We start from the raw sequence: 27,114 nt of genomic DNA, 5'->3' as shown, positions 1-27,114 counted from the left end.
ATCACTTCTTAATGCTCCATCCTTGTAGGAGTCATTTTAAGTGCATAATGAACCAGAAAATGTGAGAGTAGTCTGAAAGCACAAGAACAGCACTTGCACTGCAGGATATGTTTATGTACTGTATGTCCAAAATTATATTTCATATTCATGTGTTCAATCTGTGCAGCTACAGATTCAGTTTATTATCAACATAAGACACCCAGGTGAGCTGTTAAACTAAAAGAAATCAGATGAGTCTGAAGCAGCCTGGTAAGGTATGAGGAATAAAAAGAGAGCAAAAATTAACACATTTGAGACAACTTCAGGTGTTAAAATTAATGATTTTGGAGACGTTGTCCCTTTTTACGCAGCGTTTGTTTTTTTGTATGCAGGGGACCTGAAGCCGTTTGGTTCGTCTGGACATTTCATTGAAGGAAAACATTTTGAAACTTTATGGGTGGGGCTTGGTGAAGGGAAAGAGAGGGAATGAAGGAAAACAGGGTGATGTGTGTCCTGCGAATTCAAAGCTGGGTGGGTCTACAGTGTCTCACATTCCCAAAAAACTCCCGGGCCGTGCGTTAAAGCGCTTTGAGGTAATGTTTATACACGTTGTTTACATTTTTGAGCAGTTATGACTTATAGATGATACTTTATGACGCAATTACGCAAGATGTGGATGGTTTTGAGGTGTGCTGGTCGCAGAAAAGTAAATTTAAGCGTAGTTAAGATTTGCTTTGAAGAATTGTAATATGACTGAGCGCAACAAAGACGCGCGACTGAAAACTACAGCTATAAAGAGATATTAAAAATCATAATTGGTTCATATTTCGGTTTGTAACATAGAAGGTGTGTTTTTTTTATTATTCTCAGTCGTCGTATTCTCGGGCTTTTTTCAAAGTTGTTGACTATAGTACAGGGCCTGTGTGTGTCTGTAACAGAACGGCACCCATTTGGGAACACCGTCTAAACAAACGCGCCTTTCTTGTCAACGGAAATAGTCTAAAACCAGAAAAAATAAGTCGTGGAGCAAACGGACAAGTTTGTCTGGGTGCTACAAATGGGTGTCAAGTCATCCGACCTGACTCATTATACGAATAACTTTTAAAATAGTTTTAAGGTCTGAAACTTTGGATTATGTGAGCAGCTTTCCGGAGCCTGTGGTGTATTTGACAGCAGCTGTGCAGTTATTCAGAAAATTGTCTGAGAGACTGCTGGGGCGAGTTTAGACTTGCATGCAACGGATCTCTCCCCCTCTGTCGTTCTTTTTCTTCTCTTTCTATTTGAGACAGTATTTGTTTGGGGACAGATATGTGTTGTGGCTGAGTGTATGAGGTCTGTCATGGGCTACTTCTGGGGACAAATTTCAAACTTAGGGCAACTTAAACGTTTGTCCAATTATGTGTGTGTGTGTGGGGGGGGGGGGGGGGTGTCAGTCGTTAAGGCTATGATTAGGCAAGTAGCAGTGGTGGTCAGGGTTAGGGTGAGTCTCAAGGAAGTGAGTATAAGTCTATGTAATGTCTCCTAAAGTGACCATGACATGTGTGTGTGTATGTATGTGAGAGAGAATTGATGTTTCCTCAAATGCATGAAAACTAATTGCAGTGCATCCTTCCGCCTCCTACCATTATCAGTTTTTCAGAAGGCCACAATGTTGATGCTGGCTGGAATCGTCCTTCTGCACATCACCACCATCATCCTGCTTCTGGTGGCCACCATTGATAATGTAGGTGGATTACTACCGTTTTGTTATTAAACAGTATGTCTGTACTCAAGAGGAACAATAAAAGGTTTATAGACAACGAGTTTATAAATGCCAGCTAAGGCTCCTACGTGTTTTTGTTTTTTAATCAGAATATTGAGAATTCGTCTGATGGAAGCTTGTAAACACCAAAAGTAAAATGTCAAAATCTCTGTTTGAGGAGAAATTAGCCACCGTCAGTGTTGCAGATCTACAAATCACTACAGGCACATGTTCACCAACCATTACAGAATATATAGGCTATATTTTTAAAAGCAGATATGTAAGAAGACACTGAATACATCTATCCTTGTTCACGTTTACATTTGTAGGGGACAACATTAAGTGGGTAAATACAAGTATAAACATTTGTTGACAGACTTAGACCTTTCTTGATATCCTTGGTATGTATTTGTATGTATATATTCTGTGTCTGCAGGCCTGGTGGATCACCGAAACAGTGTCGACCGACTTGTGGGGCAAGTGGGAGATAACGGAAGAAGCCTGGCATTACATGAACCTAAAAGACTATCCAGAGGGTAAACCTTTAATGGATGTTTTATGAATGAGATTGATGATCTGAGAACAGTTACTTTTGTCACAATTAAGTTAAAATGATGACTTGATACTAGATAGCCCCAGATGTTAAGATGTAGAAGCAGAGAGGAAGCTGATCAGGAGATTGTATATCGTCAGAATCAGAGATCATAGGCTGATGAAATAGTTTACACAATTCAACAATATGTTCATAAATGATCAGTAACAAGTTTGTAAGTTATGTTATGTTATTAAAAATGAACAGATCAGCAGTAAGCAGTTATGATGCATAAAACCTTACAGGGCTGCGGTTATTGTCGATACTTGACTGACTATGTGTCTGTGTTGTTGTTTTGCAGAATATCTCCAGACGGTGCAGGCTACCTCAGTGCTGGCCTGTATTTTCACCATCCTGGCCTTGTTTGTGTTTGTGGCTCAGCTGTTCACTCTGCCCAAAGGCCAGAGGTTCACCTTCACTGGCATTTTACAGCTAATCGCCTGTAAGTAACCTGAGGTCAAATGTCTGACCTGCAGCTATAAGAAATAATGATTTATTTGCTTGCTTCTTACAGCTGAGATGCTTGGCTGTAAAAACAACCATGGTTTGAGACCTCTGTTAAAGGCTTGTATTTCTGTATAACTGTAAATATTTTCATTTGATGGGGCTTAACTGTTCTCAGCTTCCAGCAGTTCAAATAAATGCTCTCTCAGAGGAGGGAAGGAGTAGCACTGCAAACCAATAAATTGAAGTGGGCTTTATTACTAGGACTGAATTGGCAGAATGTGGATCATGATCCCTAAACAATATAGTGAGCCTGTCACATCACATTTGACACCAGATTTATTAAGGCTGGGCTCAGTGCTCACATTCCCTTTTTTCTGTATGATGCTGTAAAAAAGAAAAGAAAAAAAGGTTATGTCTCATGAAGATTCTTCACATGATGATGGCACATGATTGACTATCACTGCTCTGTTTAACTTAAAGTGTCCTTGGATTAATTTTTATGATGATTAAACATTTTCATACTTCAGGTTGTCAGCCTTTATCGTCACAGTGATTTGGCTTTTTACCACAGCCTGTTGGTCCTCTAAATGTAATGCATCTTTTGGTTGTATTTGCCAGTTAAAATAAGCAGGAATTGACAGATGTGGCTGAAACCAAAATAATATTTTTCAGGGAGGGAGGCAATTTTATACAAAAGGAGCACATAGGTGATGGTTTAAAAATGTGAAAATATAGGCTGGAATTTTTTGGTAAATGTGCTAAATTGTGATAAAAACAAGTTATAATATTCATTAGGGTACAGATCAGAGGGCAAAATTAAGTCTGTTTATGCTGTGTTGGCTCTTTAAAAGTTGTTGGGACAGGTATTTGGTAAAACTAAGCTTATTTATGTAAATATATGAACTACAATATCTGTTTGTCACATATTCAATATTAAGATGAGTCTACAGCCATCCTCATGGCTCTGTGACAATGTACTTGGGCATAGTGCTTTGGGCTAAATTCTAACCTGTTTATGCTACACAGGTATAATGTTTAGAGCTACAGCTAATGATAATGTTTATTAGTTGATTGTTAATCGTTGGCATCTGAAACCAGTGAAAAATGCCAATTGCAATTTCCTAAAGCCCAAAATCACACCTTTAAATTTTTTTGTTTTATTTGACCAACAATCCAAAATCTCCAAATATTTAATTTGCTATAATGAAAGACCCAGAAATGCAGCAAATTCTTACATTTGAGAACCTGTAACTATTAAATATTTGACTGTTTTGCTTAAGAATCTATTATCAAATAGTTGTCAACGTTCATCATTTTAGTTTAGTGTGAATCTTGCTAACATCTGATGGAGCACAGCTGAGGCTGCTGGAAAGGTTATTGCTGTTTGCAGATAAAGTCAGAGGATCACCAAAGTTATTCAAATTTATCCTGAGAGGAACACAATTGTTTGTACTTAATTTTAGAGTGATCCACCCAATGGTTGTTGACATAACAACAAATCTATACCTCATAATGGGGCTAGAGGAAAAGTCAGGATTCATTTATTCTCTGGAGATCCTGAATATTTGTAAAAGATTTCATGGAAATCCAGCCAATAGTTGTTGAAATATGTAATTCTGGACCAAAGTGGAAGCCTGAGTCAAGTTTATAAACTTGTGTTTTAATTTCTGCTACAGAGTGACTGCTCGTGAGTCTTCTCTCATAATAGGGAAGATTACCTCTGAATCACCTGGTCTTGGTTGTACAGTATTTGACAGTGTTCCCCTCTTCTCTCCTGCAGGTCTGTGTATAATGATTGCAGCCTCAATCTACACAGCCCAGCTTCACGTTAATGACAAACAGGGAGGGTACGGACACTCCTATGTCCTGGCTTGGATCTCTTTTGTCTTCACCTTACTCTTAGCTATCACCTACCTCATCCTGCGGAAGAAGAGCGACTAAGAGGATAAGAGGAGGGCGGTCAAGGCTGGGATCATATTCCTTTGAATTTGGAACAGACAAGAATGGGAATTTTTTTCAGAATTTGGGAAAAACCCATTAAAGGTTATTGATTTTAGCAACATTTGCAGCTAGGAAAGTTGGGAATAATATTCAATCGCTAACAAGAGCCATTTTATATTTTGAATAGTAGTTAATTATTAGTTAATTGAACTCATGCTAATACTTTAAAAAGGGCTTCACTTTTATGGACTTTTTTTTATTCAGATATCTATTTGATTAAATGGAGAGTGAGGCAGTACAGGGCACAAAATAATGTTTGAGATTAAGAGGGTGCAACCCCTAAAAGTGCTTATTTCAGAGCAGTGTGAGCATCGTTCCATTGGATAGTTACATAAATATATTTGGAAAACTCAGTCATGTTTGTGATTTAAGGGAATAGCTCATATTTTGAGAAATACAGTTGACTTATTTACTTAATTCTGTAGAGTTAGCAAATTGCTACCACTTGACACAGTGGTATCAATTTTCTCATCTAACTCAGCAAGAAAGCAAACATCCAAAAAGATCCCTTTGAGAATCTAAGAGTTGAGTATTTTGGCCCTTGGTAAAAAGGTTTTTTTGAGATGTAGTAGTTTAAAATACTCTGAGAAATGAACGTACTTACCATCCTGAAGTATCACGTTGTGAGGTTTACAGCTACTACTGCGGGTTTCCAGATTCAAGAAGTGAAAAATACTGTATCTGGGAAGGTACGGCGTGTTGGCAACACTACAACATTCCTGTTGCAGTACTTGATCAGAAAACACAAGCCTTTATTTACAGTACAAGTAGTTTTAATCATGTATCATTATTTTACAACTGAAGTATAGTGTATCCATTGTTTTATCTATGTATATTATAACCATTATATTTTTGTAACATTTTCTATTGAGTGTTTTTTTTAATTACATTTGATTATGTGTGTTCGTAGTTGGCTGCTATCATAAGAAAGTACATGAAATTTGTACAAGTGAAAATAATATGAACCAGGGATGGAGGACGATAGTGTTTCATTTCATCACATTTCAGAACTATGCATTAGAAGGTTTTGTTTGTAATTACGTTTGAATTTAAGCCATATCATTTATTAATAAAAGAAATTATAACATAAGGCATTATGTTTCATCTATTTAACTGCTGGGAATAAATACAACAAGATACAACTCAAAACAGTCACTATTACAAGGCATAATAAATAAGTATTAACTGGCCCAGTGTTGTAACTTGACAAATTTTCACATCAGGGTGACAACAAACTACAAATTTCAAATGGATTTTCACTGATGTTTTAAATCCATGTGATTCGATTTGATTTAATTTGATAAGGAAAAGTTTTATATTGTGTGTGAGTTACAACACAGGTTTTGAAAACACCACTTCTTCAGGCCTTACAACAGACCCAGTGAGAAACAGGAATGTTCCATTATATAAAGTATCGTTCCCAGAGGAAGTGAGTAAAAACTGGACTGTACTAAATGCCTTGGCCAGACGGCGTGATGCGCTCCTGAACCACCAGGTGGAGAAGGTGATTCTGCTCAGCAGTCAGGAATGGCCTGATGGATGAAAAAAAGCACACATACACATGATCAATATGCAAAATCAGTGCAGCCAATAAAATGCAGCTTGATCGCCATCACATGATGGAAATTTACATGTTTGATCGCTCACCATAACTCAGTCTGAAGAGACTTGAGGGACTCTGTGTCTTTCTCCTGACACGCCATCTGCAAAACAGATTTGCTGTTATACATTGCGCAAATAAAACGGTAACTGCAAATTCAGGAGACCTTGACAAGGTATCTGAGTCGTTTTATATCTTACATAAACATGTATAAAGTCTGCCCATTTGGAACAAGTTGCTTAACAGTAAGGGTTTTTTAAGTGTTGAGTATTGATTGCCACATGTTGGAGGACACAGGTTAAAGTCTAATAACAAACAACTGCAAATGTTGCAAATTCAAATACAAAAATGTAATTTCACAAGACAAATCCCTGCACATGTGTCAGTGTTACGTGAAGGCAGATGAAGTCCATCATATGTCCTGTATGAGCCAGAGAGGGTCAGGAAATCCTGCGAACTGTACAAGTGGATGATGACACTCACCACGACTGACTGCAGGAGGAGGAAAACATTCTCGGGCAGGAAAGTCACTGAAGGAGAGGACAAGTACCATGTTTACACAACTCTAAGTAACCGGCCTTCATAAGAAGAATGACACCATTTCTGAGTTTCTACTTTTTTTTAAAAAAAGTGCATGTCTGACTTTTATTTTAAATTGAATGTTGTAATGCAGCTACCTTGGCTGTGAGGGTCAAAAGACTCCCATGCGTATCTCTCCAGAGTCTGTGCATGTTCTGGTAGCAGCTTCTGAGGTGGAGGCTGCACAGGAAAACAATAAAGTTGGACTATTAAAGTAGACTGAGCTGTGCCAACAATGAAATAGTTTTTATAATTAATGCACAGGGGTGATATATACCCATACATGGGTACAAAAGTCTGAAAATATCAAATATTTTCATGTAAAACTGGAAATAATCAGAAAGTATGAGGATTTAGAAACATTTCAGAAGAAGTTATGAACAATAAATGTTTAAGTTTTGAGCAAATTTGTGGCATAGACCAATTTTCCTCCTTTGGGAAGGTCAGATTTCCTTGAGTTGTATCTCTTACATTAAAGCGTTCAGATGACACTAAGGTGGATTTGATCTATTCAACAGAGGCTTGTTTAAGTAACTCAATTTGTAGCCTGTGTTCACCTGTTATTAACATGACTGTGATTCAAGTTTCCAGCAGATCATTGCATTGTGATAGTGGAAAATATGGCATCAGAACTGAGTCAAAGTGTCAGAAGTCAAGTTGTTATTCTAAGCAAAGAGCAGCTTTCTCAATATCAAATCATGTCTAGACTAAAAGTTTCTAAGGGGGCAGTGCATGAAAACTGGGTCAGTTGTATCCAAGGCAAGATCAGACAGACCAAAAACCATGACAACATCAGAAGATCAATACATCAAGCTTTGTTCCCTGAGGGATAGAAAAGCAACGTCATCACAGATACAGCATTTGCTAAATAAAGAACACAAGACTTCAATCGGCGAAAGTACTGTCAAAAGAAGGCTGTCCTGTAGAGCGTTGGAGGATGAGTAGCAGTTTCTAAACCACTTCTCAGGAGGGGAAACAAGGCCAAACACTTGGGGTGGGTTAAGAAATACCAGCATTTCATTGTGGATGACTGGGGAAAAAATTACTGATGAATCCAAGTTTGAGATTTATAGCAGTAACAGAAGAGTGTATGCGGGGAGACGAACAGTAGAGAGAACAATATTGCAGTGTATCAAACCCAAAGTGAAACATGGTGGTGGGAATATTCAAGTCTGCAGGGGTTTTGCCTATTCTGGATTTGGACACCTGCTCTGAACTGACTTTACCATGACCAAGGAGAAGTACCACTCCATTCCTCATAGGATTCATACTGCAGCAGGATAATGACCCCAAACACACCTCAAAGCTTTGCAACAAGTACTTGAAGACCAAAAGAAGACCAATCCTGACTGTCATGGATTTTCCTCCACAGTCTCCAGATCGCAACCCCACTGAACAATTATGGGGGCACTTGAGGACTGAGAAAGCCAAAAATTCAGTAACATCACAAGAAGCTCTTGTCAAATCATGCTGGGATGACATGGGTCGTCAGGTTTTGCACAAACTTGTGGCGTCCATGCCAGCTGGAGTGCTTGCTGTCATTAAATCAAAAAAAGGGGAAAAACCAAACACTGAGATATTCTGACATTCATGTACATTTTTGATATTATCATTTGTCATGAACAAAAATTGTTTTACATTCAAAACAAATGCAAAATAGAGGTCTCTTGACTAGTAGTCTAAGACATTTGGACCCCACTGTACATAACCAGTATTTCAATACAATATTAATTCTCTTTGCAGATGTCTTTCCATCATTTTATGTTGAAATCTGAACTCTGAATATTGCTTCCCTGACAGTTCACCCTTTGCTAGTTTGTGGCTGTTTGACAATGAAAGAATGGCAGCAGTACATGTGTTACAAATGCTCAGATTTGCTCTTCTGTGCACTTTGTTCCATTACAGCCACCTGTGAAAGGGATTAACAGCGTAGGTTTGATTCCTACTTTCCAAAAAAAAGGAGGTCACACAGGATTTTCCTCTTCAGTGACACACCATTACAAAGATATAGGTGATTTTCTTGGGTTATATAGCCTATCACAGAATCACCTGTTATGTGATACCACCAAAATCATGTCCCATAACTTCTGTGATAGTATTGCATTATAAGTTTACTCTTATATTCCCAACCTTTGTTTTATATGGATTGATGTATAAAATCATTGTGCTTACCTCAAGTAACATCAGCAATAATACTCTGGAAATCTCACATTTTGCCACAATGTCCAGAAAAGCCCCTTAAAAGATTTAAAGACAGAAGAGAAGTCAAGACAGTTTCCAGTCGCTGAAATCAAATAAAATGCAGTCAACATCATGACTGCATAAGAAAGTGAGAGAAAGGTTTAAGAAACGGATCCTGGAATATTTATCTTTATGTTTGTTGAATCATCCAGGTGTTGCTATAAGGTTCTGAAAAAGTTATAAAACTAAACTGTATTTTTTATAGATATTACTTTCTGCCTAGGTTTTTTTTTTTTTTACATATGAGAAGATTATATCAGGTAGAGCCTGAAGACTACTGCCTATCAGAGCCTCACCAACAGGGGTGCTGGTGCCTGGTAGCTGCAGTCCTCTCTCCTGGCATATAAGTTGCATCTCTGTGAACACTGACAGCGCACCATCGTAGTCACCTGCAAAGATACAAGAGACATCAAGTCATTTAGACTGTATATAGACGTACACATAAAGCCACAGGATCACCAAAGTTCATATAATTAATTCACTAGGGACCATGAATGTCTGCAAGTTTCATGACAATCAATTTGGTAGCTGTTAAGATATTTCACTCTGAACCACAAACCTCATTGTGGCTCTAGCAGAAAAGTCAGAGGATCACCAAAGTCATTCAAATTCATCTTCTGGGCATCTTGAATGTTTGTACCAAGTTTCATGAAATTGATACAATAGTTGTTGAGATATTTTAGTCTGGACCAAAGTGGTGGATAGACCAACCAACCAATCTTTAGAACCATGCCGCTATCTGATTAACACCTATCAGCTACATAATGAGATGCAAATAGACTCACGTGTGAGAATTTTACATGTAGCCATTTCTCCCATTGACAGCAGAGCTTCAATCGGCGTCTGGGTCTGCAACTCTGCCGCCCTCTGATAGTGAACTATAGCCTCTCCTGGTCTGTTCATCTCCTATTGAAGCCAGGGGGTGGGTATGAGATTAACATATCATATGAAATACATCAACTTTAAGCAGAAATAAAGATAATTCATCTTTTGGGACAACTTGAGGCTGGGATCCAAAGTTTTACCTTGAGTGCATTGCCAAGTTCAAGACACAAGCTGGCTGCCATCACAGGCTGATTCATCTCGATGTACACCTGTAAACCATTTGTACAAAACCATTTGTACAAAAGCATTACCCTTCTATCTCTGTGTGAGTGTGGTAACAACAGAGAACACTTCTACAAAATCTATTCTGAATACCTCTAATCTGTTCACATATTCAACAAAGAATGACTGATATTTATGCCACACAACATATACTTTTATCACTAAAACATATCATCTAAAACAGAAAGCTAGATATCATTGTACCTTGATGGCAAAGCTGTAACAGTTGAGTGCAGCCTGAAGGTGCTCATCAAAGCCCGGAGCCTGCAGGGCCCTGTTCTCCTTCTCAGACGAGAGAAAGAGGCGGGCAGCGTCGGTTAACGCCAGGGCCTCTCCAGGAGCGTTAAAGAGAGTCTGCTCACACCTGCAATCGAGATATTCAGGATGTGTAACAACAGCAGAGGCTCTATTCAACACATCAACAGTAAATACAGTTACAACATAAAAGTTTGGGCACCCCTCGACAAAAAACATATTTTGGAGATTTTTTGTAATTGAAATGATGTAAACACAGCCTCTCTAGGATATGTAAAAACACAATATTTTCTGCAAACATTAACGCATTGATACTTTTTATGTCACAAATTAAACACAAAATAAAAACATCACTGTGGCGTGGGCAAAAGTTTGATCATCCAACTAGTAAGTACGCAGTCACAACGCCTCTGGCAGATATCACTGCTTGCAAACTCTTTTTTTTTTATTCTTGTGTTTGGGATTTTCTCTCATTCTTACTTGCTATAGGCTCCTAACTCTGTCTTGCATGCACAGCTCTTTCAAGATCAACCCACAGATTTTCAGTCATGTTTAAGTCACGACTGAGGACCATTCCAAAACCCCTCAGTTTGTGTCTCTTGAGTTAGTCCATGTTGGATTTGAGGTATCTTATTAGACTATGCCTTTATCAGATGATCTGATTGACTAGTTTGTATGTCTTACTAATTTTACGATCTTGGAACCCAAATTTAGCCTCTGCGGACGCTGGCCAATATTCTGGGAGTTCCCATGTAAGAAGCGGATATCCAGATAACAGATAATGGAAACCCGGGTCAAGACTTCCTCCAAAGTGTCCTGGTCATTGTTTGCAGCCTGATTAGCAACTTGCCACAGTCCGTCCAGGAGATATTTTAGTAAATCTCTATGAACAGTTATATGCGTATGAATACAGATACATTTTTAAGAAAAGCTAATGAAAGCTAAGTTGCCTTTAGACGATAGGTGATGGGTGTCGAGATTGCATTTTGGCCAAAGCGTTCCGCCTCTTTTGCTCTCCACTCGGACTGTTTACCTGCATGCAACAAAAGTTTGCTCAAATGTAATTGGTCAATGCTATAAAACTACAAAAGGAAACCAGAAGCCTTCCAGTGACAAAAATATATATATAATATTCAAGAACTCAGCAGATTGACGTCATTCAAACTTTGTGAAATCCTGATCAGTACTGTCTGAGAAATTTCATACATCTATTAGACAAGCTTAAGTTTAAGCCACATCGCTATTTCTTCAAAGCATTTACTTACTTTTCTGTGTGAATTCCACACAAAAGTAAGTATTTTCCAGAGGCAGCTTATTCTAAATAGGGTTTTCCTTCATGCTCAAATGTGTCTACATTCTTTTCATTTACTTTACTTATGATGATGTTGTTGTGAAACCCATTTCAACCCATTAACTTGCCTCTACTCCTCTGGAAAGGCTTTACACAAGATTTTGGAAGCTGGCTGCAGAGATTTTTCCCATCCAGTCACATGAGGTAAGTCAGTGAAGGTGAGCAATAAGGCCTGGCTCACAGTAGTCTCAATGGTGATTAAAGGGGTTGAAGTCAGGTCTCTGTGCAGGCCAGTCAAGCTCTTAAACACCAAACTGGGAAAAGCATTTCTTTATTAACCTCTTGTGTGTGGGAGCAGACACAGGAAGGAGCATTTTCTAAACTATTGCTGCAAAGGTGTTTATGTTTGGAGGAAAATTCCCTCTTTGTGTTTCCCTGTTGAGCTGAAGCAAAAAAGATAGTTTACTAAAACGTTTGTAAAACTGGAAAATACCCACCTGACTTGACTAATTTAGTATGGTGAAGCCTCATATAAGCTTTAGATAAATGTTTGAATGTATTTTTTGCACAAAATGAGGACTGTGGATTTTGTCCCTCATCACTTACATTGAAAGGATGTGAAGAATGGATCTTCTATTGGCCAATACAAACAGGAGGAAGGATTACAGCAAATAAAACCTCTTTCAGTGTTCATTTCAGCACCTGACTGCTGTTTTAAGACAGACTTGACAATTGTAAACCTGTCCTTTAATTGTGTATCTGTACACTGAAATTGGTTGTAAGTTCACATGAGTCATCTTACCGAGCCATGGCCAGGTTACAGAAGGCAGCATACTGCAGGCAGTCCTGCTGCTTCAGCTCCTTAGCTAACTGACCTGAGAGGACAGAACAAGAATGAATATGATATAAATGAACAAGAAACAGTTAAAGGCTGGGTTCACATTTTTTCCAGTATGTCTTAAACATAAACAAGAGTCAGGTGCCCAAATGAACACTGAAACAGTTTTTCCTTGCCGTAATCATCCCACCTGTACATACTGACCATTAGAAGATCCTTTCATAATACATTTACAAGTGATGGAGGGCAAACTCTACAAGCCTCCTTCTGTATAAAAATGTATTAAAAAAATGTTTTTATCTGAAGCTCCAAATGAGTCAAATCAAGTAAATTTCTTTCAACATTACATTATTTTCAGTGCTAAGGTCCCTCTTTTTGTTACTATACTTCCACTGCAGATCAACAGGGAAAAACACAAAGTGGGAATTTGCTGCTAAAAAGACTGTACAAGTGTCAGATATCCACTTGATATGACTAACTCAGACTGATGAAGTCTCATATAAGGTTCAGGTTCATGAAGTCTTAAATACATTTCTGCATAAAATGCCTGTGTGGACACAATGAGGATTTTGGCCCCCATCACTTTAAAGGCACATTTGAAGAGGATCTTTTAATAACCAGTATGAACAGGAGGAATGATTACAGCGAGGAAAACATCGTTCAATGTTCATATGTGCACCTGACTGTTGTTTTACGACAGACTTGAACATTGTGAACCTATTGTATAATGATACAGTACAGAGCTGGGAGAAAGGCTGGTTGGTGTTATTTTGTGCACAACCTGTGAATACAGTAATTTTTATGTTACTTACCAAACTGCTCACTCGCCTCTGCTACATTGGGCTTCCGAAGAAAACGTCTGATAAAGGAAAACAAGCCTGTCAGTTTTCTAAAAGTTCAAAACTAGTGTTATCAAGCTGTAGCAAAGCCGTCTAATTAAATGTCGAGTTAACGAGCTTTAAGAGAGGAATGATTCACGTCGTTTTGAGGTAACTTAACCGTAGCTTGTTTAGCTCACTGTGCTGTAGCTAGTTAACGTTAGTTGTCAAATAAAGCAGTAACACCTTTGTTACTATGTTTCATTAACCTGGACGGAACAAATACAAGCTATCGACATTTTATTAGCTCTAAAGAATAGAGTAAAAGCACATCAACACACACACACAAAATCGAGTTAACCGTGACACTGACAGGAAATGTAACGCTAATGGCTGTTAGCTAGCTATGTCGCTTATCTCTCAAATGATTGCCTTGTAAATTTGCACAAAACCTGATAATAAGTCCTGTTTCTATTAGAGCTAATGTAACCGACAGCCTTACTTCTTCAGTTTATTTGATACAGCTCGGTATCTCGCCAGAAAGTCTCCCTCTGCAGCCATGATCAATGCAGGAAAAACAACCACAACAAATCCGGAAGTCTGACTGACAGCAGCGCTGGCATTGGCTCGTAGAATCCATAACTCACAATTTCATTGGTTGTCGTGAACCAAGGGCGGGGCTCGTCAGAGGCGGAAATACCCAAATAAGGAGCGATGGTGCTGAAAACCATGGCTGAAATGCACCGATCAAGTTTTCAAGAAATCAGACTGACACAAGTGCCAGAGGCAAGTTTTATTTTTATTTTTCTGTATACATATATTTGTTTTATTTGTACAACTTTTGGATATTTTTAGTAATAGGCTATCTATCTAAAGCTAGGCACAGTTCTGAGGTACTTGCTACTAAATACCTATAAATTATAGGGAAATAGAACGCTTTTTAAATCTTATTGTACATTTTACTAAGCAACATTTATTTGTTAGCTATAGTTAATAATTATTTGCATATTCAGCTTTTAAAAACCTGTAATTAATGTATAGAATATGAAGCGTTGCTATACAGTAAGTAAATCACCCAACAGTATCTAAATGGGTACCTGTAGCTCCCCTGAAACCACCTATGACAATAAAATGCTGCTTACATGTCACTGCATTAGTAATAATAATTTAATAATATAATGTATAATGATTCAGAAGTTCTCATAGACGGACTCAAAAACATCCTCATCCTTCTTTTCTGTTGTTTGCATCATCTGTGGAGGGAAGAGAAGACAGGTCACCAACTGCAGGTTTTTACACTGGTAACAGAAGTGCCAAAAGTGATCACTGACTGTTTCGGGGGTTTTCTCGGTTTTCTGTGCAGCTTTGCTTTGGTCTGGTACTGTTTCGGTAGCTGAGTAGTCCAGCACACCATAAATGGACCTGGGTCGAGGCTCGAGACTCTGAAAACATTTTTCTCATTAGTTTCCAAGAAATATAAAAAGATATAAACGTGTGGTTGTAAGAGGAGATTAGGTATAAGACATTTAGAAGTATAAAATGTATCTATTTGTACTGATGAACAGAAATCTTCTTACAGCATAGAAAGAGGACGAAGACGTTACATCCTCTTGGTCCTCCTTCAACTCGCCCTCCTTCCTTTCTTCCTGGTTCTGCTTTTGTTTTTTGCCACTGTCAGTGATCTTTTCTTTCTAAAAAAAATGATAATTTAATGCATCAAAAGCAAATAACAATGACATGAACTGGATAACGCACAAACTTGTCTAAGAAATATGAATTTTCTCGTGATGCTATCAGTAATTCCTTTATGGAGTCTTGTGTTTTGTGACTCATGTCAAACATGATCATACAATTATTGAATTTATGACTTTGTATAATGTGGCTGGACAGTGAGAACAGTGCAGGCCAACCTTGCAGTTTTCAAGGCATGAAGAAAATGATAATTGTTTAATCAAACAGAATGCCAAATATTTTCTGGCTCTAGCTTCTAAAATGTGAAGATTTTCTGCTTATCTGTGTGGTATAATATTTTAAATTGAATGTCTTTATGGTTTTGGACTTTTTTTGGACAGAAAAAACAAGGCTTTTGAAGTTGTCACCTTTGGCTCTCAGAAGGTGTAGTTGACATTTGTTCTCAAATGTTTTTGATATATTAATTTGTTTGTTTTTTTAAACAATCAAACATGAGAGTAAAAATTATAGGTAGCATAAAGGTTGAAACAAATCCATTGCCAAACAGCGGAAACACTGATGACAGAGGATCAGCAGGCTACATTGGAAAATAACATAACTTAAACATCCTGAACATATATTGTAAACATATAATGAAATGCTCTCTATGTTTACTCTATAGTAAAGGCTTAAGTACTGAGGAGTGAAATTTAGGTGACTTAGACTGAGATTTGAACATTGAGGTGAATGGACTCAACTTCAACAGGAGCTTAAAAACTAAGATTAGATTTAAAAAATAATAAAACTTTATTGATCCCCACAAGGAAAATATTGAAACTGAGCTCATCTACAACACTGAGCCAGAATACCGCAGTTAAAGTGTGACACTAAGCAGCACTGTAACATTTCAACATGCTGTTGTAATCTTACCCAATATCCTCTGAAGACATACAATGAGCCGACCACACTGAAAATGAGCAGCACACTAGTGAAGAAGGTCAGTGTGATGATTTCTTTGTAATCCCACATTATAGCCTCCTTGTAGCCCTCATCTGGAAAACACACACCTTTCAATGTCAGTCTATGCCAGGAATGAATCATAAAATGACATCAGAAGTTGGCTGATACATTCTTCTTCTGTGAGGCAAGTAATCCACTGTCCACTTAGTAAAGATGTTTAAAATCAGTGAACATTTAAAAAAAAGTAAATTGTGATTAACTGAATATATTGTCAGCATCTGCATTAGTCAATTTTTTTGACACATACAGTGATCCTGTGGTGTCATAAAATGATTAAACTGATAAGAGAGAAAGTGGAAGTAAAATACTATTTTAGTGTTTCTTTTTTGTTGCCCTAATGTCTCTCAGGGGACTTTTTCTTGTGACATACTTGAAACTCTCATCTTTTGCAGCGTCTAAATAAACAATCAGAGAAGAGACAATCACTCTGTGGTGACTCTTCTCACAACTCAGTTTTAGTGATGAAGATCCAAAGGAAAAAAATTATCATACCACATCTCATCTGCCACTATAAAAGTAGTGAGTAACTAGCTTGTTTGGAAATGATGTGTAAATAAACAGACTCCAACAATTGCTGTGACTTTGTGCAAAGCAGAACTTGATTTTTGTTTGTATCTATAAATTTGAAAGCAGATACCATACAAAAAAAAATACAGGGACCCCAGGAGCTATGGAATGATCTCCTTTAGAGACATTTATCTACACATGCTAAACTTTCTGTTGCACTGCTAAGTCTCTTTTTCTTTCCCAGTTTTTCAGCTGGTCGCTATGCTGTTTAAACCATATTTATGAGCAGCAGAGTTGGAAAAACAGTTTGAGTCAGTGCCCTAGCTGTAATTCTGATTTCTGACAGCTCCGTCTTGGCAAAGAAAGCTACAGAAGTGTCAACATACTGGTGGGACAATGGCTGCAAAGCCACCATCACTGACAGTTACATCCATATAAAATCCAACACTGCCGCTAATACAGCCGATGCAGCTGACTTTAAAGGCATCATGCACAGTTCCAGGTCTACATTTTTTTTTTCTGGAGCACAACCGGAATATCTTTGCATGATTCATAGTTTTAAAAGGTTCTTATTTATTTTATACCAGTCCTGAATGCAGCCCCTCAGTTCAGCCTCTGTCTGAAACTGCCATTTTTAGCTTTAAGACCCCCAAATGAGCCCACTTTGTTCTAATTGTTTAATTCCTGAAAACTGGACCCCAGCAGACTTTTGACAGTTCAGGAAACTGTATTTAAACAAACAGTAATAGTCATATTTTGTTTCTTTCCCTTTCTTTCTTCAAAATATAAAGTTCTCAAATAAAACTTTACATGTTTGAGTCCAAATCTGATCTGAAATATGAATTTGGAAAACACAACCAACCCATGGAACAACCTTTGCAATAAAGGCAATGAAATGGACGGCAGCTTGTGGACACGTACAAACACTCTGACATCATGTGTGAACATTATGAGAAAGAGGATGTAATGCCCCCCTTTAAGGATTTATATATTTTCTATCTTGCTTCACTTCTTAACAACCTGCTACAAATATAAATATAAACTACAACCAAAGTAGCAAATTTAGGAAATTCAAATGGTGTGACTTTAAGGCCATCAGTGGGCACAACTTATTTTAGAAAATGTGTGAACACCCCCATGTCAGAATAACAGGAACCTCCCACTCTTCCAAATAGCAGTAGCTTGAGTTTCACTTCCAAATTAAAAATGTTCAACTTTTGACCACTACCTTTTTAGATATCACTTTGCTTGTTATCCCATAATGCTTTGAAAGTGGATTGACTGGCATCCCGTGGAAAATGAACAGCATAGCATTTTGTGGGTCTTCACCAGCTGTGACAAGTTGCAAGTGGACATTAATTGAAGGCATTACAATAAAACATTTTGGTAATCCCTAATTGATGATATAAAAACACTTGTTTAAGCATTCTAAGATTACAACCCATCACAAGATAGGTATATTTCAAGATACATTAGATTAAAGAAAGCTCACACTTCATAATCATCTTCAATTTGAAAAGCAGATACAAAACTGAAGAAATATGTGTTTCAGAGATATTTACTGCCCTAAAGATCCTTTTTAGTTCAATAATACATTTCATTCACATTCTCTTCTTTTCTTACTCACCTCTCACTCGGAGAAACCAGTAAGCTTTGGCTGTTTTGTATTCGCAAAAATATTCTCCTGTAATGGTCAGGTTTTTCAGCACCAAGACATCAATCCATTTTAGCTGGCCAGCTGGGATTTCATATATCTGCTCCTGATTTGGGTTGTAGCATTTCATGGTAGCTTCGGTTTGGTTTGCTGGTGTTGTCACATTATATTTAATACTGAGCTCTTCACCTTTGAGGGCTACAAAAACTGTGTTTTCCAGTTGTACTGTGAGGGGACATAACAAAGAGATACATTTTACATCAAAGACTTACAAACATTAGAGCATATTTGAGAGCAAACACATCCAAGAGTTAAAAGTGAAAGCATTCAGTGTCAATATTATAATTACAATATAATCCATCATACACAAGTTGTTGAATGACTTGAGTTGCGGGAACTCGGGACTCTTACTACCTGTTTCAGAGCGCACAGAAGGGAGGAAAAATACAAATATCCAAGTCAAGATGAAAGAAAGACACCAAAACCGTTGAGATGCCATGTTTTTTACATGCTCATAGACCTCTACGTCTAGTCCCCTTCAAAACGCTTGTTCTGCGTGTCCCTTCAGTGTTTCTTAGTTTTTGCTGGTCATAAACTGTGTTGGGTTTCCTGTTCCTGGCAAAGCCACTTCCTCAAAATGTCAGTTTAAAATTTTTCTGGACACAGAGTCATTAGGTTTATTAACATATGTGACAATAGTATATTTATAACTCTGACTCGTGACACTTAAGATTAAAACATTATTTACATCCACAAGAAGCTTAGAAAGTGTGCAAAAACAGCTCCTGACATGTTGTAGGTTGTGTTGAGAGGCAGCATTTCTGGTTGCATTATTGCATTACGTAATCCTCTTTTTTCCTCTACACAGCAAGACAGTGTTGGGGAAATAAAAGTGTGAGCCACAAGCACACACTTCATCATGGGGTTTTTTAAAAGGCAGAAGAAGGAATAGATTCAAGAATGGTGAGAGACGGGGGGGGGGGACAAAGGAGGAGAGGAAGAGGAAGAGAGAGAGAGAGAGAGAGAGAGAGAGAGAGAGAGAGAGAGAGAGAGAGAGAGAGAGAGAGAGAGAGAGAGAGAGAGAGAGAGAGAGAGAGAGAGAGAGAGAGAGAGAGAGAGAGAGAGAGAGATAGAGAGAGAGAGGAATTCAGTTGAAGGTGACAAATTGCCTGTTGTTAATGTGAACCAGCTGTCGATGGTCGTGTGACTTCTTCACCGCAGTAATTCTCTGTCGAAATGCTCTAGGAGAGGTGTGCAGATGTTGTGGTGCAGCGGTTATTATCATTTAACCACATTTGTCTGTCTGTCTGTTTTTCTTTCTCCCTCGACGCCTTTCTTCCTTCTGCCTCTCCACTGACTTTTTCACCATTTTCTCTCTGGCTGTATTGGTGGCCAACTCTGACCTCACCTCAGCCACAGCATGAAAACAGGCAGGCAGACAGAAAGAATGAGAGCTGGAATAACATCTGGATACCAGTCAATAAAGAATAATTCATTCCATTTTTATATCCCGTCTCCCAAAACTCTCCCCTCCATCGTAGGGAGTGAACTATACAGTTCCTTTGCTTACTATGAAAACACTGATAGATTAGCAGGTTTAAGAAAAGTGTAAAGTAAATTACAGTACAGTAAAGAGATCTTTAGCTTAAAGAAATCCATGTAAACATCTTGGATGCAAATGAAGAGAGCATTACTGATTTTATTTTCTTTGAAATAATGTTGATCAAGAAATTGCAAGTTTCCAGTAGTTAGTACTTTTACTCAAGTACTGCACTTTATTTTTGAAGTATTTGAGCTTAATTATATGCAGAAGTTGCCATATTCTGCAAACACTTCAATCCCAAAGCCATCAGACTCCTTAGTTTAGTTTTATTGTTCTCATCAGGCTGTGCGTTAACTGGTCATTTCCTGATATATCAATCTGGCTGTTTATTTATATTTTCATATTGTTTAGCTTATTTACATCAATAAAAAATGAATGAGAAAACAAATATTGTTTAGCTTATTTATGTGTAAAAAACAAACAAACAAAAACCCTAGTTAGTGTATATAACTGTTTGTATCACTGTTTATTGCTTGTTGTCAGAGTCAGTTTCTCTCAGCTCTGCGCCTCTAAAGTTTCACAGTGACAATAGAGTTAACCTAGAACTTAAAAAACATGTGATTAGTTTATAAAACATGATGGACTGTTATAAATGTTACAACCAGCTCAACATGCTATTTCACACTTAAATGTTGATGCATCAATAAAAACAATCCAATAATAATAATATAACACTGACCACTCCAGACACTGCCTCTTTAGATATATTTAGTACTTCTTTACTTTCACTTATATAAGAAATCTGAAAAGTACTCTTAAATTATTAGAAGTAGTAATGTTATATATAATATATGATATTGCCAACTAAACATCATTGTGTTTGGTGCTATACAGAACAAAGGTTGAACATTGTGGTTCATCTTGATTACTTGTATTCAAGTCAGACATCTTGGTGTAGTAGGGTATTATCATCTCAAAACTATAGCAGGCTACAGTTCATTCAGACTACTGCGGCAACTAACTAACTAAAAACTAAAAAAGCTGGACATTTTACACCAGTTCTCATGTGTCTGCATCAGCTACCAGTCTGCCATCAAATTGATTTCAAGACACTGTTACTTCTCTATAAATCACTTGATCTCTGACCTGCTTCCATCCTACAGTAGGTACTCAATAGACGTCTTTGACCATTGGGCAGCTGTTCCTGAGATTAAGACGAAACACAGCAAAGCATGGCTGGAATAAACTTACACCTGCCCCGAAGCTTTTAAAAACAGGCTAAAGACTTTTATGTTCACCTTTAATTGGGATTGTACTGTGACTCTAAAATGCACTGTGACCTTTATTCTTTTTTGTCTTTTATACCTTTTGCTTTTTTTAAAATAAACTTAAATTGCCTCTGCACTATATAAAATAAATGTGCCTTTTTTACTTTCAAAATGCACATTAGTCCCTTTCACAGTGGAAGAGTTGCATATTGTTTTATTATTTCAGCAGCATTTTAGTGTTGAGGAGCTAATAACTGAACATTCTGATCATATGTTTGCATGTGAATCCTGATTATTGTTGTCAAATAAATGTAGTGTAGTAAGAAGTACATGTATAATATTTCCTTCTTAAATAATGTAGTGAATAGCAGAAAAATACAACTTCTTGCTCTCCTGAACAAAGTATGAGAGTGTACTCTCAGTTGCTCTTATTGGTCCTTTAAACTTTAAAAAAAAATCACTCCAGTATTTTCATGGAGCTGCAGCTCTGAGCGGCACTGCTTTTGTGAGGGTGTAAAGGGCAGACGATGGGAAGCAAAGACAGATGAAAAGCGCCATAACTCAAGTTTCAAGGAGACCACGGTACATTACCTCAGAAACCTGATCCTGCTTGCAGAGTGAGATTAGAGCTGCTGATATATACCTGTGTCTTCCATAAAGGGGTTACGAGGGGGAGAGGCGAAAACAGGGTCAATTATGAGACTTATCTGAAAGAGGAGGACTTGCCACACATCTGGCAGCAGCTGGATGTCATAGTGTGTGTGGGAGGGAGAGGCAGAGAGTTGGGAGCGTGTCGGGATGTGAAGATACGACAGCTCTCCAAAAGAGAAGACTTTTTTAAGCGTCCCTGCACTGGACCTGAAAACTAATTATACTACAGCTGCCAGCCTAGGGTGGAGAGAGCACCAGAGAAAACAAGCGACCAGGAGAAAAGCAGCAGAGAGAAGCAGCTGGTATTAAAACTACATCGAAAAAGGACTGCTGAGACTTGAAGCATCATCATCATCTCAAGTTGTGAGTATCGGCTCATTTCTTCAGCTTAGTTGAGATCAGTGCAGTCAGCTTGCAAAACTCCATCCAGTTATTTTAGCACAAATGAAAAAAGAATCATCCAGTGAGGTAACTGGTCCATACAAGCTGTATCAAATTATTGTAGGGCTGATTTTTCACTGTGCTTTTGATCAGTTTCCCAATTCACATTGCCTAAAAACAATATTTATAATACCAAAACAATGAGTCACTTATCATTGTCAAGTATGATTCATAGACATTGTCATGTGGATGCAATTCAGATTTTTTTTTCTGGGTCTCCTGCCTTCACCTCGTCTCTTGTGGGGTTTTTTCAACTCAAACCTGAAGTCATTGGATTGGAGTGAGAAGACTTTATAACTTTATAACCTTTGGACTGTGGTCATTCTCTTCTCACAAGTTAGTTTTACTTAAACAAAAGTACACAAGTGTTATTAGTATTAGCCTGCTATATTATTATTGTATTATTAATAAATAAGCAGTATTCTAATACTGCATTTGGTAATATTGTAGTTGGCTGAGCTGGAGTTTATCTTATGTTTGATTTATAACAGTGCATCAACACTATATTAACTCACATCTATTGTCCCTAAAATAGTTATTTGAAAAGATCACAAAATTAATGAAGTAAAAAGTAATAGTAGTAGTAGTAGTAGTAGTAGTAGTAGTAGTAGTAGTGGTAGTAGTAGTAGTAGTAGCATAGTACTTTAAAGAAGTACCTCAAAATTGTACAAAAAAGCAGAATAGTTGAATGATTACTGTACTGGAGACAGATGTGTGTGCAGATCTGCATGCTTCTGCACGAGCAGAAAAATAAAGCCTATGTTTCATAACTTTTTCACTTTCACCGCACGCTCTTTCTGTTGTTAGTCACGTTTTGTGAATTTGATCATTTTCATGAACAAGGCGGATTGTTTTTCACTTTCACAGCTTTTTTTTTTTAAAAGGGGAGTGTCTGCTCTGCTCCTCATGGCTCCTCCCGCTCTGTTGATGGTGCTGATGGTGGTTGCCATGGCAACTGGGGCCCGTTCAGTAGGCAGTGAGGAGGAGAACGAACTGGATTATGGGTACTGGAACTACAGAGAGGGAGGTAAATCATGAGCCTGTGTTTGATCTTTCCACGTTGCAAGATATAGAGTGTAATGAATCACTGTGTGACAAAATGTTTAAAGCCGAGATTTATAGGAAATAATTCACACGTGAACTGAACGAAATGCAGCAATTTGTGATTCATGACAAATAAATCTTACAGAGGTGACTGCAGTAAAATAATTATAACACATGTGCCTCTCTAAGTGGCCAATATTCCTAATACTCTGAGGCTGTTTTCTCTGTAAATCAAAGCCTGATGATGTCATGTTTTCATTTCAGCTGACAGAGTCAATGTGGCCTCAGTGCGCAGTGTGACCAGAGTTTTAGACGTCTGGGGAAAACGCATTTTCAATGAGATCAAGACTTTGCTTCACTCACAGCCCAGCACACTGCTGCCTGACTACTCCAGGTAACTTTAACACACGTCATCCTCTCATAGCTCCTGACAACAGCATGCTGTTATTATCACTCCACTCTTTTTGAAACACACTTTTAGTGGTTATAATTATATATCTGGTGATTTCTTTTCCTGCTACAATGAGTTACTGTATATTGGTCTCCAGGTATCACAGCTCTGTTGGTACCTTGTGACCTTATTTGACCTTTTCCAAAGTCTTGTCTTCATTTAGAAGGAACATAATCTTTCCTTTCAAGAAGGATAGCCTCTGTTGTGATGAAGCTGAAGGGGATCCTAATAGGTGAAATTAAAATAGACGGGGACAAATAATATAAGATTGAACAGTTACATCAATAACTGAATGTGAAACTAACTTTTTAGAATTCTGGCATTGATGACAGATCAATTTTTCAAGTCTAGTTTTAAAACAACAGTCAGGTGTCTATATGAACATTGAAATAAGATTTCCTCGTTGTAATCATTCCTGCTGTTCATACTGGATATTAAAAGATCCCCTTCAAATGTGTTTTCAGCGTAAGTGATGGGGGACAAAATGCTCAGTGTGTCCACAGTCACTTTGTGCAGAAATGTATTTAAAAATTTATCTCAAGATTATATGAGACTTCAGTAGTCTGGGTTAGTCATATCAAGTGGATACCTGCCACGTTTACAATTTTTTTTGCATCAAATTCCCTCTCTGTGTTTCCCTGTTGAGCTGTGGTGGAAGAATAGTAAGAAAACAGACTGTAATATTGAAGAAAAATATCTCATTTTTTGACTCATTTGATTTGCTGAACCTTCATATTAGCTTCAGATAAACTTTTAAATACATTTCTGCACAGAAGGCAGCCTGTTTATTTTGTCCACAATCACTTAACATATAGTGCATTGCGAAGGCATCCTCAGTATGAACAGGAGGAATGATTATGGCAAGAAAAAAAAAATTCTAAATTAAGCTGGCAAACTGACTGTCAAAATTGTGAACCTGTTCTCTACGTTACCCAACCACCAGTCTGTTGTTGTTGAGTTTTGCATTATCAGAAACCAAAAAATGATGGTCAGTTGTCTTCCAAATTTTCACTTGAAATTATAAGCAGCTAAAAAGATATCCTCCCACTTGTTTCCAGCTGTCAGCCTACTTTTTTAACGTGATATTTAATTCACGGTCCGTGTGGGTTATCGCGGTGTTTTCTCCTTACAACTGTATGAGTTCCTCTCTGAAGCTGAGCCTCCTATGTTCCTCCTGCAGGGTGCGCCCTCTGTCCGAGTCCGTCAACGACTTGTTCAGAGAAGTCTCCCTGCTGCACCGGCGCATCACCGAGCTCAGCCATCGCCTAGCAACCCTGGAACCTTTCCTCCGTCGCCACGGCTACCGAGAGGAGGGGGAGGAGTTGGCGGGAGGCGGCCGGGCTCTGACGAGCCTGGTCCGGTACAACCCGAGGAGTAGGGTGAGGGCGAGCCTCCCGAAGAGGACCCGGGTGGTGATGAGGAAACGGGCGAGAATGTTGAAGAACGGGGGAGTGAAGGTGCTTCAGAGTGAGCGATAGAGTGGAGAGGAAGAAGGTAAAGAGTGCGAATGTTTCAGATTTTGCAAATATTATAAAATGTATGAAATATATCTTTGACATTTGTAGATTTTCAGTATGTAAATCGACAATAACTCGCCCTGTGAGGTCAGGACTGATGCAGCATTGTGTAGTCACTAACTTCTTTAATAAACTCTTTTGAAAAACTCTGTTTTTGTTCCTTATTGTGAGATTAAGTTTGACAAACCGGAATACAAAACTCCTTCCCCATTCCTAAACACTAAAAAATCTATGTTACTCTATCATACTTCAATTAGTTCCAATGCTTTATTCAACTATACTTTACATATAGGCCTACACATTTTCTTTTAGCTTCAAGTTGAACTCTTTACCTTGTAAACAGTATCCTGAGAGATGGAGATGCGCATTTCTCACATAAATGGTTTAGTCATTATCACAAGATGTATTTTTATATTTTTTCTTTTCATGTAGCCTATTGGTACATGAAATATTATGGAGACTCAAATTGGTCAATATAAATGAAATACAGAAGATAAATAACTAGCTGTTATTTCTGCATGAGCAATCATATCCCAGTTTGTCTTGTCTGACAGACGCAGACTTATAATAAAAAATGGATGTATTAAATAAATAATCAAAAAAAATGTGGATGTGAAGTACAAACATTTAGAAAAAAGTCTTTTTGACATCACTGTAATGAACTCAGCTATTGTGGAGAAGAAGCAGCATCTTGCTAAATCATACTGAGCACTTTACTTCCCCATATTTACTAAGGTTATAAAAGCAGAAGAGGAAAATTTGACATGAGAGGCCAAGGCCAAAAAAGAGAAAAGAAAAGTAAAATAACCCCTGTACTTACAAACTGATTTCACCAATTGTTAGATCAAATCAAAACTTTTGTTTCTTTTAACTATTTCACAACAAAAAACATTTATCAGAGTAATATTACATTACGTATTACATCATTTTACATTAAAACTCATCATGGAGCTTGGCACTCTCCAAACAACTGCACAATGTTGCCTTGAGGCCACAAATGGAAAAGCACAATTTAGGAATATTTTTGATAAAGTCTTTAAATCATTTATTTTGCTTCTTTAAATATTCATGCACATTGTATTTTTTCAACATGTTATCTTGACTTAAAGGTGTAAAATAGTCCAAATTATCTTACTCCTCTCTGTCAGTGTGCAACATGTGGCTCTACTTCCAGTAACATGCAACATTACAAACACACTTCAGCTCCTCATTTGATCCGTCAGAAAATCTGAAAAATGATAATATCTATAAATGTGTGTGGGTCAATTAGACTTTACATTACCTTGAAGTAAAGTCTATACCTTAGACTTAATGTTTGATTTTTCAGGAGCACCTGTCTTTATTTTCTATACTCTGCTTTCTTTAGTTTAGTAAACTTTAGTAATAAACCAATCAAAAAACATTCCATACAATTTCAGAGAAATAGTTGACGCTGCATTCATCAGTGCATCACGTCCTTCATTACGTACACAAGCAGGGATGCTGTGTTTTTGCCACAGGGTGTCAGTGCTCGCCTGCTGCCGTAATCAGATGTGATATTATACTGATTCATGGAGGCTTGATCTTTTGTTTTTGCTCAGCTGAAGTCAGGAGCGGTCCTCGTGGGCCCAGCAGGGGGTGCCTATTATCTGCTAACATAATTATACTGTTTGTTTGCGTATGGTGATTGTGTGTGTGTGTGTGTGTGTGTGTGTGTGTGTGTGTGTGTGTGTGTCTGTGCGTGTATTGTGGGCACTGGCATCCAACTTTATGCCTTCATTAAAACTTTGCCAAGTGTTTCTACAGCAACCAGTTCCTCTCTGCTCCTTTCCTCTACAACTCTGCTTGTCATCTGCACCACATACTGCAGTGTGGCATG

At 37.9% G+C, this 27,114-nt stretch overlaps 4 protein-coding genes across 5 annotated transcripts in view; 2 read left to right on the top strand and 2 right to left on the bottom strand.

Annotated features, from left to right (window-relative positions):
• Window positions 1-493: 493 nt before the first annotated feature.
• The window catches only part of emp1 (epithelial membrane protein 1), a 163,333-nt gene continuing 136,712 nt past the window's right edge, over window positions 494-27,114 (top strand). Inside the window, exons 1-5 of one of the 2 annotated variants that reach the window (XR_009926967.1) lie at window positions 494-572; window positions 1,611-1,702; window positions 2,157-2,256; window positions 2,614-2,754; window positions 4,540-5,984. Coding sequence is in view for 1 of the 2 variants with exons in the window: in XM_062428965.1 (XP_062284949.1) it covers window positions 1,628-1,702; window positions 2,157-2,256; window positions 2,614-2,754; window positions 4,540-4,700 (477 nt within the window). In the remaining variant the exon portion in view is untranslated. Of the gene's footprint in view, window positions 573-1,610; window positions 1,703-2,156; window positions 2,257-2,613; window positions 2,755-4,539; window positions 6,201-27,114 lie in introns of those variants that run through there. The other variant, XM_062428965.1, reaches the window with a different exon arrangement.
• Window positions 6,159-14,062, bottom strand: f8a (coagulation factor VIII associated). Its single transcript, XM_062428954.1, has 12 exons — window positions 13,992-14,062; window positions 13,484-13,530; window positions 12,636-12,708; window positions 10,492-10,651; window positions 10,206-10,274; window positions 9,966-10,086; window positions 9,477-9,569; window positions 9,112-9,176; window positions 7,038-7,119; window positions 6,844-6,890; window positions 6,408-6,463; window positions 6,159-6,292 (listed from the first exon to the last, which is right to left on the bottom strand). Exons 1-12 carry the CDS (start codon window positions 14,048-14,050, stop codon window positions 6,211-6,213), a joined length of 954 nt encoding a protein of 317 aa, XP_062284938.1. The 5' UTR covers window positions 14,051-14,062; the 3' UTR covers window positions 6,159-6,210.
• On the bottom strand, window positions 14,276-18,903 carry si:ch211-243a20.4 (uncharacterized). Its single transcript, XM_062437463.1, has 6 exons — window positions 18,756-18,903; window positions 18,315-18,566; window positions 16,091-16,212; window positions 15,067-15,180; window positions 14,821-14,931; window positions 14,276-14,742 (listed from the first exon to the last, which is right to left on the bottom strand). Exons 1-6 carry the CDS (start codon window positions 18,838-18,840, stop codon window positions 14,680-14,682), a joined length of 747 nt encoding a protein of 248 aa, XP_062293447.1. The 5' UTR covers window positions 18,841-18,903; the 3' UTR covers window positions 14,276-14,679.
• Window positions 21,814-25,368, top strand: si:ch211-243a20.3 (uncharacterized protein LOC100151507 homolog). Its single transcript, XM_062439946.1, has 4 exons — window positions 21,814-22,166; window positions 23,129-23,271; window positions 23,553-23,682; window positions 24,920-25,368. Exons 2-4 carry the CDS (start codon window positions 23,151-23,153, stop codon window positions 25,215-25,217), a joined length of 549 nt encoding a protein of 182 aa, XP_062295930.1. The 5' UTR covers window positions 21,814-22,166; window positions 23,129-23,150; the 3' UTR covers window positions 25,218-25,368.

Source organism: Scomber scombrus, chromosome 2 (assembly GCF_963691925.1).
Source record: "Scomber scombrus chromosome 2, fScoSco1.1, whole genome shotgun sequence".
Classification (NCBI taxonomy): Eukaryota; Metazoa; Chordata; class Actinopteri; order Scombriformes; family Scombridae; genus Scomber; species Scomber scombrus.
Note: the sequence above shows the minus strand (reverse complement) of the source record. Positions and strands in the feature narration are given on the sequence as shown.

Bases quoted from the DNA above. Each gene is read 5' to 3' on its own strand.
- f8a (XM_062428954.1), bottom strand. From the start codon at position 14,050: ATGGCTGCAGAGGGAGACTTTCTGGCGAGATACCGAGCTGTATCAAAT. The intron at 13,531-13,991 runs GTAAGGCTGTCG...TTCCTTTATCAG, and splicing joins GTATCAAATAAACTGAAGAA to ACGTTTTCTTCGGAAGCCCA. The intron at 9,570-9,965 runs GTGAGTCTATTT...GTATCTTTGCAG, and splicing joins TACATGTAAAATTCTCACAC to GTGACTACGATGGTGCGCTG.
- si:ch211-243a20.4 (XM_062437463.1), bottom strand. From the start codon at position 18,840: ATGGCATCTCAACGGTTTTGGTGTCTTTCTTTCATCTTGACTTGGATA. The intron at 16,213-18,314 runs GTGAGTAAGAAA...TGTGTTTTCCAG, and splicing joins CTGGTTTCTCCGAGTGAGAG to ATGAGGGCTACAAGGAGGCT. The intron at 14,932-15,066 runs GTAAGAAGATTT...AAATGTTTTCAG, and splicing joins CTTCGTCCTCTTTCTATGCT to AGTCTCGAGCCTCGACCCAG.
- si:ch211-243a20.3 (XM_062439946.1), top strand. From the start codon at position 23,151: ATGGCTCCTCCCGCTCTGTTGATGGTGCTGATGGTGGTTGCCATGGCA. The intron at 23,272-23,552 runs GTAAATCATGAG...TTTTCATTTCAG, and splicing joins CTGGAACTACAGAGAGGGAG to CTGACAGAGTCAATGTGGCC. The intron at 23,683-24,919 runs GTAACTTTAACA...TTCCTCCTGCAG, and splicing joins CTGCTGCCTGACTACTCCAG to GGTGCGCCCTCTGTCCGAGT.